The sequence below is a fragment of the Dendronephthya gigantea genome, unplaced genomic scaffold (assembly GCF_004324835.1).
Source record: "Dendronephthya gigantea isolate DGI-Jeju-01 unplaced genomic scaffold, DenGig_1.0 000045F, whole genome shotgun sequence".
Classification (NCBI taxonomy): Eukaryota; Metazoa; Cnidaria; class Anthozoa; order Malacalcyonacea; family Nephtheidae; genus Dendronephthya; species Dendronephthya gigantea.
Window position 1 is genome coordinate 44,667 of NW_021163055.1, and position 18,546 is coordinate 63,212.

The window sequence follows — 18,546 nt, forward strand, 5'->3', positions numbered from 1 at the left end:
TTCTCTTTTACAATTCAAATGTCATCCAACATGGTGAAAATGTCTTTGTCTTATATAAGGCCCTTATATAAGTCCCATGCACGAGAATAGTTGCACACCACCTATATGCCTATGGTCAAATAGTGGCCGGTTACTTTGGTTCAAAACAAAAATGATTGAGAATTAACTGTAAAATCACAGCTAAATAAATTTGTGAATAATATGTGGTATATAGTTTTTGCCTTTTTCTTATACGTGCATGAATTCACTCATCCTCAAACATCGTATAGACACAAATAGACTCGAAATGCTTCGATCCACGACTAAAAATCACGACTATCATTGTAAATTTGTTGTGTAAACAACAAATTGGAAATATCTTTCTTTTGAAATATCTTTCATTTTAATTTTCTTAAAATGCATCGCTGCTCCGTTTCTTTGCAATTGTGATTTGCCATTTCTTTGTTTTAGCAATCGCCTTGACTGACCCCTTGTGTTTTCCAACTAAGCTAATGCGCCTGAGTGCATGAACATGCAAATTTTGAACAATGCATGCAAATTTTGCCAAACCCGCGGTTGCTATTCCAACCATGCATGGGAAGACTTTCTCTATACCCAAAATACATACATGTGAGTTCTTTAGCCTTTTAAGACTAGCAAAAGACCAATTTGACAACAACAAGACTTGAAATAGGTGTGGATCATATATATCGATCGACCGGCTCGCCTATATAGATAGCTTCATTGGATTTGCCAATGGAATTTCGTTGCGCAATGACCACGATGACTACTGAAGCCATAGATCGTGTAAGCGATCTTGATGCTTTTAAGAGGTAATCCTAATTCTTAAACTATATATAAGAGCATTTATGTAATCGTTATCTGCTGTAGTTCGATCTACTATTTTGGCCATAGCAATAATGATTATTCAATAATCTGAGTTCTATTACTAGCCGTGTTCTGTTTTAATTCAGGTTTTTGCGATCAGTGCTTTAAATTGCTTTTCATTTTACTTATCTACGAGCGTCGTACACTGACTCCTGGTCTGGACTCTAGAATAGTTGTACTCAAAAATTGCTAAAGTTCAAGCGCTTGCTTGCGTTCACGGGCGACGTCCATCAAGTTTAAGTTTGATATATGTATGGCCAATGGCTCTGTTGCAATTTTTGCAACGGCTGGGCTTTGGGTTTGCTGGCCACCAGGATATTAACAATTTGTAAGAGCCACTTATGAAAAAAAAAAGATGACAGGTTTTCTTAGAGAGGGTATTTGTGGAGGAAAAATTCTTCTCAACCATTCTTCTGTGAGTGGTTGAGTTTATTAAAAGCAACAGTGTAATGGAAAGAACGTTGCACGGGCTTAGACCGTCGGTGCAGTGGAAGCTTACATTGTACCGTCAGTAAAATAGAAATTTCTATTTAATATCACGCGATCGAAAACACCCACAGTTAATAGAATATACATGGTTTGGAGACCACATAAAACTATACAATACAACTCGCTAACTATGTTGAGGTGGATTTATGCAAAAATTGTTCCTTTCTCATCACATGTCTATTGTATTTTGCACAGATAAACCAATAGCAATCTTATAATTAACATATTTTTCAAGTCAAGGTTGAGGAGCTTAGCAAGACGAATGCCACTGGTAAGTTTGGCTAAAATTCAATAGACACGCGACGAGAAAGGAACCATTTTTTGCATAAACCTGGACAATAACATAGGTAATGAGTTGTATTGTACTTTTATTTAGTCTCTAAACCATGTACTATTAACTCTAAAAACACCTAATTAATAAATTAATAAGGTGTTATATATTGAAACATTTCACACATACGTATACTTCTATTAGTAGTCATCTCTCATTTACGCTGTTCACTTACCTCCTCCATTTACGCTGTTACGTAACCTCCTCCGCAGGCTCTTTTCGGGCAAATATGGCGGGCGGTGATATTTTTCAAAATATCCGCATTTTCCAAAATCGCCCGAAATGCTCCCTAGCGTCTGCGGAGGAGGTAGCTATAACCCTGTTGGCCTTTTCACATGATCAGTGATCGTGTTCGCATGATAAACAATATCTGCCCCGTGAATCCTGTCCACGTGCACCCACACCGTATAAATAGATCCCTGTTCAGTGTTCACGTGAACCTAATGTATCAAACCTTTGATCTCTGTTATAAAAGGGGTTTTACCTATCTTGCTCGTAATCACACAAATTTGAGTTTTTCAGTACGTAGGGTCGATAAAACGATTCAGGTTGATATATCTTTTTGAAGCAGTTCTATAGATCGCTTGTAGATTGCAAATTAAAAACCGACAAATATTTTCATTCGCTGTTTCATTTCGCTGGAGATTTCAAGGAAAATACCATCCATTTCTAGGAAATTGAAGGAAATTTTTGGTATAAAAGAAAGCGAAAGAGATAGAGCTAGTCAGTCATCAGTGACAGCTGACAGTGAACTATCATTTTCTAACGATAAAGAAGTGCCAAATAGATTTTCAAATTAATAAATAGGCATTTCCTAGTCGGTCGACGCGTACGTACGAAAGCAACTGGTATACCCTTGGAAAATGGAAAGCAGCAGCATAAGTGTTTCTGCATCGCCATCACCGGTAAGAGAATATTGTTTATATATTATTTAACTTATATGCGCGTCTTCAAACGAATGGGAATATAGGACGAAATAATTTTATATGAATGGTCTGAATGGCTGTTGCGAACTTGCGAATAAAGACACAAAAACATCTTATTTAGAAAAACACCTACGGTCCTTGGTGGGATTTTTAGGCGACAACGCAAGCACTCTATATAAAGCATGCAGTGTTCACTTTTCAACACCGGTGAAGATCTCGTTCAACTATATACGGCCCAGATCTGACGTAGGCCGACTAACAGCCAATTTGGGCCTGGCATGAGCTTCAGCACAGGGCTTTAGCTGAAACATTTAGGCTTTTCATGAAATGTTGCCATGATTCAGAAGCGTCGCCAAAGTTTGCTTCAATCTAATCAATCATGCATGTCCTAATTATCCTGTTCCTGTTACCTAACGTATTGTGAACACGGTTTTTTATTATTTTGGGATTTATTTAGTTGTCTAATAATTTTTGGTGCACAGTTTACTGCTCTTTAATACATTCGCGACTTTTTTCTCTTTGTTTCGATGCGAAAATTGTGAAATAATTTAGACAACGCAGTTTCACTATCTCGCGTCGACGATTTTTAGTGTTCAACACCGAGTGAAGATCTCGTTCAACTATGTACGGACCAGATCTGATGTAGGCCGAGTAACTACCAATTTGGGCCTAGTTGATTGAGCTTTAGCACAGGGCTTTAGCTAAAAAATTTAGGCTTTTCGTGAAATGTTGCCATATATGATTTTCAGAAGCGTCGTCAAACTTTGCTTCAGTCTAATCAGTCATGTCTAGGCCTGTTCCTGTTACGTAACGTATTGTAAACACGGTTTTTTTATTATTTTGCAATTTATTTAGTTGTCTAATAATTTTTGGTGCACAGTTTACTGCTCTTTAATACATTTGTGACTTTTTTCTCTTGGTTTTGATGGGAAAATTGTGAAATTATTTAGGCAACGCAGTTTCACTATCTCGCATCACCGCGAAAGGAAATACTGCACGGTGTGAAGTTCAGAAATTCATTTCATAACCGAGTTTAAATGGTTTTCAAATACTTCGTTAGCCAAAAAACAGTCAAAGGGAAAGACTTGTATTAATTTACTTCTTTCAACGAATATTAAACCTATTATTATTACTCGGGGATTGATATCCTGTAATGATCCTCCCGTAAGGGCTTTCCAGAATCTATTTCCAGATCATTCTGACATATTTATATATGTTTTTCACAAAAATAAGGTGGAGTTGTTCCTTTCATTCTTCTGAAAGCCAATGTAGATAAACTGCCTTTCCTATATACACCATCAAAAGATGTAGATTGGGACAGGATTGATGTAGGTGGTGGGGAATTAACTCGCGCGATCATGTGAACTGCATGCATGGATCATCGATCATGTGAACTGGATCATCGATCATGTGAACTGGGATCATCGATTATGTGAACATTTCTTACCACCAGTCGATTGTGCATTTCTTAAGCCCCATTAGTTGCATTAATTCTGGCGTTCGATATATTAACAAATTGCAGAACAATCCGTGCTGGTAAAAGGCAATAGGGTTGGCTGTCCGTGTTATATAGCCCATCAGTTTCGGCGTCCTGCATTATAGTATACATTCCACAAATACAATCATTTATACTTATGTTAATTTTGTTTATCCAATTACCTCTTCCTGAAAGGTAACTTTAAAGGCAATCCGGCGAAGATCTACACATGCACCAATTGTACCTTTCCGAAAAGAATTATGTGATCTATACAAATATACACAATAGTGTCGAAAGATTTTGATATATAGAAAAATGCTAAAACAGTGGCTTTCTTATACGGTCCATTGACTAAAAAATTGTTGTATTTGACGTAAATATATTTAATGTTTCGGTCGCGAATGTAACCAATTTGGTGTTTTGGAAAGTGTCACACGGATGGAGTGAGTGCCACTTGTTTGTCATGTACGTGCATGATGATCTGTGAGCATGTTGTTCTGAGTTGATTCAGGCTGACTGCGTGCTCACAGATCCTGGATGAAACAAAGACACTGAACGGTCTTCGTTTAGAACAATCTAACAGTAAATTTCTCATGCAAAATTGTCTTATAAACTGTACTGCATTAAACAGTATATAAGTGCATGAGGTTGAATAACGGGGGACTATATTTGATAGCCTAAGTGACGATTAATTTTATTTTATTTAGCGTGTTGTTTTATTTCTTGATTTAGTTGGAACTAGAAAAGGCAAAGACAGCTCGATTAGAGGAAAAAATTTCTTTCTTGGAAGCGGACAACGCATACCATCAACAAAAGGTAATTGTATTATTGCACTTATAGTCGTACTGCATGTAGTAAATTCATTTTATAATGACGGATGAATACTATGCAGAAAAAAATATAAGGTGACCTTCTCATAGGATTCAAATTTGTGCTTTAGGCACAGAGTACCACGACATGCACGCACCATCACACTTGTTTGTCTTAGTTTACTTTTTGATTCTTTTTCTAAAATGATGTGTTTTTATTTACAAAATGATTAACAAGTACAGTTTACTCATCAGGAAAAGCGTCTTCTTGAGCCTGAATGCACCTTCGTGCTCTAGATATCATGCCAGTCAAAAGCGTTTTGGATCATTTCTCGATTCAAAGATTCACAAGCAGAAACGATTGTTTCGCGCAATTCTTTAAGGTTCCTTGGCAATTGTCAAAGTTCTCTGAGGTTTCTAAATTCTTTAGAGTAATTCTTACTAAGTTTTAAAAGTAAGTTTTCAATGGTAAAGCCAACAGTTAAAGTTAAAATCACTATATAAAGTTAAAAACTTTCCAAGAGAAGTGGCAAGTATTTTCAAATTAATTTAATAGCTGATTCTTGTCGATATTTTCACGAATTTTAAAGTACCTGGGACATCAAATGCTTGTATCTCCGTCAACATCGTATCAGTTATATTTAGTGTTATATATCAAAATCTAAGTTAGCCCTGCTTGCATGCAATGTAGTTTTTTCAGGTCAGTGGTTTTTGAGTTGTATTAAAACAAACAGGTTTTTATAGTATATATATATATATATATATATATATATATATATATATATATATATATATATATATATATATATATATATATATCATATCGAAACACACCATAACTCGAGCACACAAGAAAAGAAATAGGCTAGGAAAGTTGTATGGTTCATTCTTCCCTGTATAGAGCGTATAACGTCCAACGTAATGTTGGTGGCCTTTTTCATTTAATAATCTGTGACCAAGAAATGATTTGAAAACCTTGTAGCACTTTCTTCTAATTCACATGTTTTAGTCGCAGAAGGAAGCGGAATTCACACAGAAAGAGGTAATTATATAATTTATATATATCTGTAAACAGCCTGATAAATAAAAATATCGCGTTATCTGACCATGCTGGATATAAATTTATTGAAAACAAGCTTTCGGTCACTTATCTGTTGGCTTCGACAGTATCACTAGCCTTACTCAAAGTTGATGCTGTATTTTTCTGTCCAATAACTAAGCAATTTGACGTGTGACAAGTTTTTATCATGGTAAATCGCGAGGGTGCATGTCACATTTCCCCCACGCCTTCCCCGGTAAAAACTTTTAATAACACTGATTCTGACAACTAGCACGTGCTTATAATTTCGTATATTACAATTTAAAGGTTACGATTTGCTGGGAAAAAGTGCAGAATCAAAATAATGAAATAGCAAATTTGAAGAAAGATATATTTTTTTTGGAATTCAAGTTACGGCAGGTATATATAGCATATTATAACATTATAACATATTTAAAGATTACTTGGTTGATAACAAGTTCCGTTAGAAATTCTCTGTCAGTTATTTCATTTGTTCTTTTCAATTGTATTTCATAATTTAAGACACGGAAACCCACGAGAGTTAACGGAACTAACTGAACTTTAAATGCTGGTTCACATATTACTGAGGCATGCATATGCCTGCGTTTTTTCTATATAAACTTAAATTATTAAATTATTTAATTATAAATTATTTCAACCATTTACCTAAAGTTGATATTTATTCTTTCTTCTTTCCTTAAGAACGAACAACAAAATGACCATGCTGTTCTTCTGAAAGTAAAAGACATCCTGCAGGAATGGGACAAGAAAATAGCTGAAAAAGACAAAGAGATTGCTGAAAAAAACACACAAATTACTGAAAAAGACCGAGCACTCGCAAAAAAAACGCAGAAAAAAACACAGAAATTGCTGAAAAAGACCCAGAAATTGCTACAAAAGACGAACAAATTGCTAAAAAAGATGCAGAAATTGCTGAAAAAGACGCAGAAATTGCTACAAAAGACCAAGAAATTGCTAAAAAAGACGAACAAATTGCTGAAAAAGACGCAGAAATTGCTACAAAAGACGAACAAATTGCTACAAAAGACGAACAAATTGCTGAAAAAGACGCAGAAATTACTAGAAAAGACCAAGAAATCGTAAAAAAAGACGAACAAATTGCTGAAAAAGACGAAGAAATTGCTAAAAGAGACGAAGAAATTGCTACAAAAGACGAACAAATTGCTACAAAAGACGAACAAATTGCTGAAAAAGACGAAGAAATTGCTAAAAGAGACGAAGAAATCGCTACAAAAGACGAACAAATTGCTATAAAAGACGAACAAATTGCTAAAAAAGACGAACAAATTGCTGAAAAAGACGAAAAAATTGCTGAAAAAGACGAAAAAATTGCTACAAAAGACGAACAAATTGCTGAAAAAGACGAACAAATTGCTAAAAGAGACGAAGAAATCGCTAAAAAGACGAACAAACTGCTAAAAAAGACGAACAGATAGCTGAAAAAGACGAAGAAATTGCTACAAAAGACGAACAAATTGCTATAAAAGACGAAGAAATTGCTACAAAAGACGAACAAATTGCTGAAAAAGACGACGAAATTGCTACAAAAGACGAACAAATTGCTAAAAAAGACGAACAAATTGCTACAAAAGACGAAGAAATTGCTACAAAAGACGAACAAATTGCTGAAAAAGACGAAGAAATTGCTAAAAGAGACGAAGAAATCGCTACAAAAGACGAACAAATTGCTATAAAAGACGAACAAATTGCTGAAAAAGACGAACAAATTACTACAAAAAATGTAGAAATTGCTGAAAAAGACGAAGAAATTGCTACAAAAGACGAAGAAATTGCTAAAAAAGACGAAGAAATTACTACAAAAGACGTTGAAATTGCTGAAAAAGACGAAACAATTGCTACAAAAGACGTAGAGATTGCTGCTAAAGACGAAGAAATTGTTAAAAAAGACGAAAAAATTGCTGCAAAAGACAAAGAAATTGCTACAAAAGACGCAAATATTGCCGAAAAGGACCGAACAATCGTGGAAAAAGACCGAACAATCGTGGAAAAGGACCGAACAATCGTGGAAAAGGACCGAACAGTCGTGGAAAAGGAGGCAGCGGTCAACAGCGCAATTGTTGAAAAAGATGCAGCAATTTTAGAACGAGATGCTAGTAATGCTCAATTGGACACGTTAAAAATAAGGTGCCGCTGGTTACTCTTGTACTATTACCTCCATCAACACTATATTGATAGACTCCAAGAGGAATTACAAGGCTGCCGGTATATATGGTTAAATCGTCAACAGGTTGTATATGTTAAATTGCTGTTCTGAACTTCTAATAACACTTTGTGCATGCCGGGTTTTTTAACCTCCGGCATTCAAAAAATCAGAAGCACGAACTGCGAACACGTCCTCAAGCATGTTTATACATATATAAAAGTTGAAATACTTTTTTGTCACGATCACAATACCGCTACTTTTGGGTACCACAGTTAAAATCGTGAAAGTAGAGCATTGCAACCGTGCCAACCTGGCAAGCCGGGCTTCACTTCTACCTATACACAGCCTACATGGCTTGCGAGTGCGTCACGACAAGTGCTTTTAATTTTATGGGCTACATTTATTCTTTAAATGCTTTAATGATATTAAGAAATTGTTTTCGTGTTATATAAATGTTTAAAGACCGTTTAGCCGAGATTATATAGAAATGAAGCGTGGAATGACTTTGCGGTATTGAAATTAGTATATAACATAAAACTGGCATGACATCCATGACATAAAAAAAAACACGTACTTGTTTTGTTCCAAAAGACTTACTTCAATCACTCAATATCATTTCAACGAGGCAGCTGTATTATTTCGACATTCAATCGCATGTATAGTTGCATGTGCTTGTCGCGTATATATAGTCAGCGATCAAATGCTGTTTGGAGTTAATTCGATGTGTTATTAGAGTTGTTTCTCCCACCCCTTTTCGTAAAATTATAAAGTTGTATAGGACGTTGTGAACGATTGAACTGAATTAAAAAGTATAAAAATGTCCTCCTATATTAAGAAATTTACTGAAAAGTGAAACAACGTCCATGAGCTCCAACGAATTCAGACCACTGAGAATCATTCCAACGGGCAAATCCATGCATGATCTCAAACGAAGATCACTGAAAACAAAAAAAAAGCCTTGCAATAAGTCATGATTTGTTTGGAGACTCTTTCAAAGAACGGTGGACGAGTCACTATTGTGCCTTTTATTGCTAGTATAGTTGATATACATGCAGTGAAATATATTTATGTAGGCTACGTGTATATTGTGGCTTGATGCAGAGTACGCTAGACGCTAGTTTATCTTACTGGCCATTTTTCTTATAGGCTACCACTGCGTTACTGGCTTTGGAAAACGTAAATGGCAATGCTGTCATTGAGGAGGAAGAAGAAGACGAGCAGTAAATGCGGATGACAGAAGCTTAAACTTGTCTTCATAAGCGATTCATGTGTTATATCACGTTGGTCATATTCGGCAAATTTTCTCCCGGTAAAGAGGGCTCAGTTTTTCAGCGGTCTTCGCATAAAAAATTAAAAGCTTTTCGTTTTACGCCTTGCTCTCAATTTTATGTAAGTTGTCCGCTGACAATATGAGCCTGCACGAGTGGGAGAAACTTAGCTAAGTTGGACCAGCGTGTATCCTTCAACTCGTGCTGAAAGCATTCAAGTGTTATATAGCCTTATAGCCTTAAAGAACAGTTTATAAATTTGATTTATTTCAGTATTTTTTTTAATAAATAATTTTGTATTTGATTAATAGGGTACAAATAGGAAAGGGTAGAATAATATAGGATACAAATTTTGTAAGGTAGTTAGTATGAAATATAGGCTCAGTGTATGAACCAGATTTTCCCAGCAGATCCCACTAAAAATGGAATTTGTTGAATATTAATATTTTTCCGGCATTGAACAATAGTTAACGATGCATGGCCGGTGATGAGTAACAGTATAAGATAATTGTAATTAAAACATATGATCTGGTCAGCGACTTTACATGCAACCCAAAACCTCAGGTTTACAGCAATGCATTGGTTGGGGGTACACGTTTCCCAAACTTTTTCCACTATATTCAGTGTTGGTTAGATTGGTCGTGTCCGGCTTGCTGTGTATTGGAAGGTTGAGTTAAGTACCTATGATTGTAACGATAGAATATCAATAAATGCCTTCTTGGCTTCTTCGGTCTATACAGGCGACGTAACAGTGCCTAACAGACCACAATCGGCCTTTAATAGACTGATGGGTAATGTTATTGTGGCATGAAGTCAAAGTCTAAACACATCTAAATTTATATGGGCAAGCGCAATCATTAATAAACGCGATCGCTTTCCAGTAAGTTCTTCCTTTTATGTTTCAACCATTGCAAATTGAAGTAGTTAAAAAAGAGAAATGGTTAAAAAAGTAACTCGTTAAATATATTTGTACGCAAATACGTCATATATAATTTTTGTCGCGCAAACCCACTAAATTTCAGCCATAGCATAGCATCAGTTCTGCTGATAACAGCGTCACAGCGAGGAAACAATTTAATAAGGAATTAATTTAGATTTAAGAGAAATTTTAATGCAAAAAAATAGAAATTAAAATTTTCCATATTCCCATTACCGCAAATTTGCAACACGTGCGTCTATTGGAGCGTGATTGGAGCCAGCATTTAATATGTATTTATAGAATTGGATTGCGGTTGGATTTGAAAGTTGAATGTCGAATACAGAAATTTGAAATGTCGAATAAAAAATATTTTTGCATGTATCTCCTAACGTGTCCTACAAGTTATTGTTTTTTTATCCATTGTTTCTTTTTGTTACTGGATGACAGGATATTCTGTCAGAATTCTGTCACGACCCGACCTCATTAACCCACCGTGATTAACCTTAAGGCCGGCGCACACTAGAGCTATGTGCTTAGCAAAAAGTCATTCGTGGCTATTTGCGTAGGCCAGTTGCTCTCGTGTGCGGGCGACTTATCAGGCGACTTTTGTCATTCGTGCCACTTACGGCAAATATCTAACATGTTTGATAATTTCTGCCTCGTGTGCCGAAATCTTTCCGTGTGCGGCAAACTGAAAGCTATCTGCTTATGGATTGTCTTAACAGCGCATGCGTAATATACGAAAGTATACATCCAAGATGGCGGACAGATTGCAAAAACAAAATTATGGATGGAAGTGAAGACGAAGTCGAAGAGGTGTTGTTATTTTTGTTGCTGTTGCGTCGGACTAGACTTGACTTCTGCTTTAAACACCGTTATCCAAGTGCTATTACAATTTTTTTACCTGTTTGAGAAAGCTTACTAGTTATTTCTGCAATAACGCATTCCCGTTTCTCTCTGTTTCTAAAATCTGTAGAATTCACATTGTATAAACACCAATATGGTTGTTTTCCAATATGGCCTCAGCCACCAATTCGTTTTGCTTTGTTTGCACCGCTATCTTGGATGTTTACTTTCGTATATTACGCATGCGCTGTTAAGACAATCCATAAGCAGATAGCTTTCAGTTTGCCGCACACGGTAAGATTTCGGCACACGAGGCAGAATTTATCAAACATGTTAGATATTTGCCGTAAGTGGCACGAATGAAACGGCTAGAAATAAGTCAAGTAAGCTGAACATCACTAGGATTGTTTCCCAGATTTTGTCGCTGTTTTGACTTTATATAAAATTCTAAGAGATGGCCATTTTAGATTTATATTCATACTGCTATATTATAAAAGAATAAAAGCGCAAACCTTTGGCTTTGGATTCATGCAGCGGCGACAACTCATGAGAACCCAAAACTTGAGCGTCGACAACAACCACAAAGCGATATTTTTTAGTTTCCACATTGTTTTGATCTCAGGGAAAACTAGGGAAAACTCGTATATATTAGAATTAACTAATCACCTAATACAATATATAGGAGTTTCCCTGAGATCAAAACAACGTGATTATATAACATCGCTTAGAATCTTTTTGTCAACAGTTTGGGTTCTCATGAGATGCTGTCTGCGAGCAGGCTAATACGAAAGGGCGATCCCACAGTCATGGGAAATGAAAATGAACACAAGCATTTTTCTTTCAACAACACTGCAACTATGTCAAAGCACGAGTGCAAACTGCAAACTGCAAGCACACATGGAACGCTCCGCCCATTGCTTGGAAACAGTGCATGTGACATGTCAAATAATAAACAATTATTGGATGTGCAAAGTTATCAAGCTCGGAGTAAGCGTTATCAGCCAGGCTCGTACCCAGGCGCTTTGAAAGCTTTGAAAATGGCGTGCGTGGGCGTCGCGCAGACCTTGATAACTCTGCATTTCACAAAAACCGAATTCAATAATTGTTTTACACATTTGAAGAATAGTAAACATAGTATTAACGAATGAAAAACCTTATTTAATAGAAACATCCAAAAATACATCAATTATTAATACATAAATACATTCAAATGAATACCGCTTGTAAACTACCGCAGGCTCACTTGCAGATAACTCAGTTTTCTCTCAGCGCGCAGATAACTGAATTTTGCGTTGATTGCGCGATTTATCCTGTCAACTATTAGCCAATCAAATTGCTTTTACTACTATAATGTACTGAATAATACATTATTCGGTTTACTGAATAATGCGCAGATTAGCTATATATATATAGCTAATCTGTGATAATACATTGCGTTTCACACTGCTCTGGTCACACTGGTTGCGAACGCTTGTTGTTTACGACCGACGTGTGTTGGTAGTGTTGCGAAAGCTTTTTGTTTTGGAGTCAAACGGAATTCGCTGTACTTTTTGGTTCGAGCTTTTCGTAGCTTTTCGTACGTACTTCAAGAATCTATTCCATCGTGTTAGATTTTCGGTTTGCGTGCTCTAAAGTTGCCTGCTCTAAAGTTATCAGTGATCTCGATCACGGATCACTGTATCGAGAATGGCAGCAAAGGGAACCATTCAAACCAACCAAGGTACACAACATGAGAATGTTGCTGATAGCATTTCTGGTCGTGACGATGGCGAAGATTCTTGTCCTCAGTCACCTATAGAGGTTCGTAGCGAACACTTTTTTATTACGTTTGCGCCACCATCGGCATCATATAAACAAACTTGACTTTCAACTTTTAAAACTGAGATCAAATCAATGGTGTTTGAAATCGCAGAACAGATTTGCTCAGCTTTTCTGAGTTTCCTCTTAATAGACGATCATGACTGATTCCATTTTTCATTCGCATTTCTGCCAGTGATTTTTCGATGGGGAAAAGTACGCATTTAAAAACTATTCATTATAATATGATTGTGAGATAATTATGGAGGTACATCTAGATAAATTTGTACTAGTCCATATCTTGGATTCCCATTTTTATGATTATTTTACTAAGTGAAGTTTGATACGCTTGTTTGTTAATTGATAGATGCCGGAATTACCTTGGCCAGAACACCAAGAAGAAACCCCGTCAGAAATGGTAATAATTTATATTTTTGTATTTGACCAAATTCTAGTACCCAGATTACAATAGGTCTATATATATCTATTACTTGGGAAGGGAGGTACATTTTTTGGGGTTCTCCACCAGACCATTGTACTAACCTTGAAGCTCCTTGGTTTCAAATTTACTACTATGCAATACTTTAAATTCAAGGGGCATCCTATTATAATTAAGAGGCAACATTAAGAGGATGCCTTTGCTGTCTCTGGCATCTATGTTTGGTTGATCATGAATCGTGGATCTTTTGTATCTATTTATTATCAGTAGTAAGTTCTAATTAAATCCAAAAAGTGTAAAGATGATGAATTTAAGTTAACAATGGAAGATGAATTGGTGAAACTTTCCATGTCTGATTTTTCTGGACACAAATACTTGTTGAATGACATCATAGTGGACTAGAATATTGTCAATTTTAATGCCCAAATAGCCTCCATTTTTTGTCATTCTAATACATTTAGAATCCACAATTTGTAAAATATCTGTTATCTTGTAGGGTGATGAGGTCAAATCATGCAATGTCTGTCATGTTCAAATTCCAGTGGCAGATTATCAAGGTTGCATTGATAGGAAAAAGCAAAAGTCTCTGGCATGGAAGAAAAAATATGAACATGAAAAGAAACTTTCCGAAGATCTGAAGTTGAAAGTAAATAGAAATACTTTTTTTTACAATAGTCAGTCAGTCAGTAGAATCTGTATTTGATTGTCTAGCTAGCAGTTGGAATTTTACAATATCCAACCACAGTCTGGTACCTGTATCCTAGCTGGTATCTTATGGTCAAAGTCAAAGCCTGTTTGCACAAACACAATTTGTAATCTTTTAAAGCTTGCAATAATCTGTATAGAAATTGTTAAATAACTGTTGAAGCATACATAACTGTTGAATACTGTAACTGAATATTGAAAAACATTTGGATCTGTTATTTTAGTATGACATACTCAGTCACAAAGCAAAAGAAGACAAAGATGAACTAAACGAGCTTCAAAATAAGATTACTACGCTAAACAATAAACTTTCTGAGGTCAATGAACAGGTAAAAATTTTATTTTTCTGCGGGGTATATAGAAACATCTTAAACTTTTTTATACCGTACCATGAAATATTTTAAAGCACAATTCTGTCATAACCACAATGATGTGCTTCCCTATAGACTAAAATATCTATTATGAAGCATGTGTGTTGGCCTTTAGTAGTTTTGTCACTCTAAGGACTTATTAAGGCACACATTTATTATGCATGTAAGGTTTCAGGGTTCGAAATAACGAAAATTGTATTATTAGGGTTTAGTTGTGACAGAACAGACAAACTCTTTTGGCTCACCCATGCATTGAAACTAAAAATTATTAATGACATTAATAATATTCCCTTATTACCCTTATTTTGAACTTAAGGTTTGTGATTTGTTCGTAAGTAGGCAAAGTTTGTAAAGGTTCACTAGTTTTAGAAGTTATACATAGCATTCAGAAAAAACGAGGATTTTTTTATTTTCAACAACAATAGCTCAAAACAATGAAGAAGGAGGCCAAGGCCTCAGAAAGGGAGAAAGAATCATTGAAAAATAAAATATACGAGGTGATTGTTTTAATTGTTTAAATTAAAGTTCTATTTACTGTATAGTTATACTTATGTATGTAGTAAATCTATTACATAACTGTATTAACTTAAAGATACCCTCATATTGTTTTATTTAATTTTTGTTTCTCAGTGTGACCAGATCTAGTGTTTCTTTACATTAGATTCCTGGATTCCAAACTTTATTACATTGGGACCAGAGGCTGCAGTCTAACTGGATTAAAGCAGCTTTTTTGAAAAAAATTGCACCTGTAGTCACACTGTCTCTATTGTTCCTATACATCCCGCATGATATTGATAAAAAAGATTTTCCAAATTGACTTGTATGTTTTTTATAATATATACAGTTTGAAACATTGGAACTAAAACTAACTCAAGAGAAACAAAAAGACAAAAGAACGATAAGAGAACTGGAGGAAAATGTTGATTCGCTCAAACAAACCATAACTGGACTTGAGCAAATGGTGGGTTTTTTAAACTACTGTTATAGCTCTGATCACTTAGCCACATTACAGTGAGGCTTCTTGCAAGAAATTATTAATGTCCTCATATTTGGGGCAAGCAAAGGAAGAATGACCTATTCATAGATTAATAGCTTTAGCTAAAATAATTATAAAAAATTATTATTTTGAGTTTGGTAAGAAAGTGTCAGGCATTGGGCACAACTGTTGGTAGGTTTGCTCTGGATTTTGCTAATATATTTATGGGATGTTTTGAGGAGACCTTGGGTTTGGTGGCTTCTAGCTTCATTCAAAGTTTTTATTCTGCTGCAGCAACAAGAAGGCCATGAACAAGAAGAGTTTGCAATTATACGACAAAAGATTGAGAAGTCAGAAGCGGTACTACGGGAAGAATTAAACAAGGTGATACTTCTTGGTTTCTCTGCATATGATATATAACTACCTGAAATTACTTGGGATTTGGGAAAATATAATTTTTCAAGTTGAAATGGAGTGTTTTCAGAAGGATGTCTAATTTCTTCAGTTATTGGTGTCAGTACCAGAACAGTTGTGCAAATGTCATTTGTTCCTCACTTTAGGCGATGCAAGATTTAGAATCTACTAAAAGAGAAAATCAGAATCTACAGAATGTCAATGAAGACAAGGATTTGAAAATAATTCAGTTAGAAAGAGAGGTACAAAGATTACAGAATGAATCTGGAATGAATCGTAGATTCAGTCGCTCAGACCTTAGAAGGCAGTTGTTTACACTTCTCGTAAGAACCTGGTATGCCCTTTGTGCGAGGTTACTGGTGGGCAAAATCCTTTGTCTGTGTTTGAGAATAATGCAATGGATCTCCGATTCTTAGGAGCTTGTGTGAATCAGGCCTTAGGCTTTAGCATGTGCATAGGACGGAAACACGACGATAGCAGTTTCTAATCGACGCAGATTCAGCCCTTTCAAAGCCCCTTACAATATTACGACTATAATACGTAATATAGCCTACTTTCGTCTTTAGCTCCAGGAGAAGGTGGCTGATCTTGATGCGATCAAAAATGAGTGTCAGCAGCTGAAGGATGAAAAACTTGAACAAAAAAATAGAGCAGATGAATTTGAGGCGTCTAATGATGTCCTTCAACAGCGTGTGGGACAATTTCAGAAAAAACTCCAGCATTTCCAGAACCACGAACAAGAATTATGCCAGGTCGTGAGTTTAATGAATTTTGATACGAAATTGTATATACAAAATTTTATACGAAATTTTGATGCTCGTTTTACCGTATATATCGTTAATTCGTCCAAAACCTTTCAAAATAATGTTTAATTTTTTTATTTAAAACCGGGGCCGTGAGATATGTATAATGCTGCTTTTTCCACACAATAACAAGATCCCGAGGCTGGGCTCAGTTGACTTGCGTTCGTTTGCTTTTACTTTTTAGGCTCGACAAAAAGTGGCTGATCTTGGTCATATCATAGTTCTGTATCAGGGGAAGGTCCTTGAAGTAGAGCAACTCCGACGAAGAATTCGAAATCTGGAAGAGGACAGCCGAAGCGACCGAGCTTTACGACATGAACTTCTACAGATCGTGAGTTCATTTTCCTTTTACGTCGTTTTTTATATTCCTGAGTAATCACATATGTATTCCTATTAGATTAATGGTCTGCGAAACATGGGGCAGCCTATTGTACCTGCAGCAGCACCTGTAGCCCCCGATAACTCGCCAATTTTTCCTGAACCAATGGTAAGCTTATTCTTGATGTGATGACGTTGGCGTTGATATTCAGTTGCACATCTACACATCTTTACAATATACACTTAATGTATGCTCCCGAGGGAAATAGTGAGTTTTGTTTTCCCAAGAGTCTGAATGTTTCCCGAGACGAAGTCGAAGGAAACATTGAGACTCGAGGGAAAACAAAACTCACTATCTCCCGAGGTAGTGTACATTAAGTGCTTTGTTTTATAGGAACAAAAACATACATATTACACAACAATTTCATTTAAAAAAAACTTTACTTTGTTATGCCAAGAAGCGGGCAACAATTTTTCACTTGTTTCTCTGGCGGGAAACATCTATGTCCAAAATAATTGTTGATCGTTTCGTTGTTTCTTTTTACAAGGTTCCGTTTCCATAAGAAGACTGAAGCAAATGTAAGTTTATTTCTAACCTAGTGGCTTCTTTTTTAATACGTGGCGTGTAGGACAACTGTTTTGGGTACAATAAATACCAATTAAAATAGAAACATAGTTTTTGCATATTTAGGTAGTGCATACTGCATAGTAACTGCGTAACCCTGCTATTGCGCAAAATTTCATTTTAAATGCAAGCCTGACAGATAGTTTGCTTTTTTCCACCACAAGACGAAGTTTGCAACTCTTATGCTTTCAAACCAGTATTTCCCGCATGCTTTTCACCTAGATAAAAATAAACTTTTCCTATCTCTTATAGAAGTTCGTTTTTTATCTTGCATTACCACTTTTTCCATTTATTTTTCTCTAGTAAGTCTTGGATATCTTCAGCCTGTTTTTTCGAGTAACTTCTCAATACCACCAATTCATATTTTTCGTTGTATAAGTATCATTTTATCTTTTTTTTGCCATAAATAATTTTATTTGGAATATTTGTTCGTAACGTAACATTTAAAAATTGATATATTATAGCTATACAGTTATAGCTATATTGATACCATATATATTTATTCCTAAGCTGTATTGAATCCATAGTATATATATATATATATATATACAGCTATATTGACTTCATATATCCCCAAGTACTCTATATGTGGAATGCTCATTTCAATATGTGGAATTCAATTCCCAGTACGAAAGTAATAATTGTCTTAGTAGCTATAATTGTATAATAGTGGCTGGCTTTGAACAGTGAAAAATTTCAAATTTTGATTTAACTGGCGATATTCACTGCAATCATGGACAAGATTCGTTTTGCATGGAATTTAACGCGTTGCATGCATGCAGAGGTTTAATTTATAAGCTCTTTGAAAGGTAGTGATTTTTATTGTCGTTTATGAATAGTTTTTTTATTTATAGCTACACTGTTTCTCTGTTGCATGTTTAGTCACTGTTGTCAGCCAGATTTTGTACTCGTATGAGTAAA

General features: G+C 35.6%; 2 protein-coding genes across 2 annotated transcripts; both read left to right on the forward strand.

The window, feature by feature from the left end:
* The first annotated feature begins 753 nt into the window (after positions 1-753).
* LOC114527670 (interaptin-like) lies at positions 754-8,217 on the forward strand. The gene is made up of 4 exons (XM_028549378.1): positions 754-812; positions 6,786-7,353; positions 7,413-8,094; positions 8,177-8,217. Exons 1-4 carry the CDS (start codon positions 754-756, stop codon positions 8,215-8,217), a joined length of 1,350 nt encoding a protein of 449 aa, XP_028405179.1.
* A 4,411-nt stretch (positions 8,218-12,628) lies between these two features.
* LOC114527620 (tropomyosin-like) lies at positions 12,629-18,035 on the forward strand. The gene is made up of 13 exons (XM_028549321.1): positions 12,629-12,977; positions 13,342-13,392; positions 13,910-14,059; positions 14,343-14,447; positions 14,915-14,986; positions 15,334-15,450; positions 15,760-15,849; positions 16,026-16,121; positions 16,446-16,631; positions 16,867-17,013; positions 17,080-17,169; positions 17,549-17,579; positions 17,929-18,035. Exons 1-12 carry the CDS (start codon positions 12,864-12,866, stop codon positions 17,561-17,563), a joined length of 1,233 nt encoding a protein of 410 aa, XP_028405122.1. The 5' UTR covers positions 12,629-12,863; the 3' UTR covers positions 17,564-17,579; positions 17,929-18,035.
* The last annotated feature ends 511 nt before the right edge of the window (positions 18,036-18,546 follow it).

Bases quoted from the DNA above. Each gene is read 5' to 3' on its own strand.
- LOC114527670 (XM_028549378.1), top strand. From the start codon at position 754: ATGACCACGATGACTACTGAAGCCATAGATCGTGTAAGCGATCTTGAT. The intron at 813-6,785 runs GTAATCCTAATT...TTACTGAAAAAG, and splicing joins GATCTTGATGCTTTTAAGAG to ACCGAGCACTCGCAAAAAAA. The intron at 8,095-8,176 runs GTAATGCTCAAT...CTATATTGATAG, and splicing joins AATTTTAGAACGAGATGCTA to ACTCCAAGAGGAATTACAAG.
- LOC114527620 (XM_028549321.1), top strand. From the start codon at position 12,864: ATGGCAGCAAAGGGAACCATTCAAACCAACCAAGGTACACAACATGAG. The intron at 14,060-14,342 runs GTAAATAGAAAT...CTGTTATTTTAG, and splicing joins CCGAAGATCTGAAGTTGAAA to TATGACATACTCAGTCACAA. The intron at 14,987-15,333 runs GTGATTGTTTTA...TAATATATACAG, and splicing joins TGAAAAATAAAATATACGAG to TTTGAAACATTGGAACTAAA.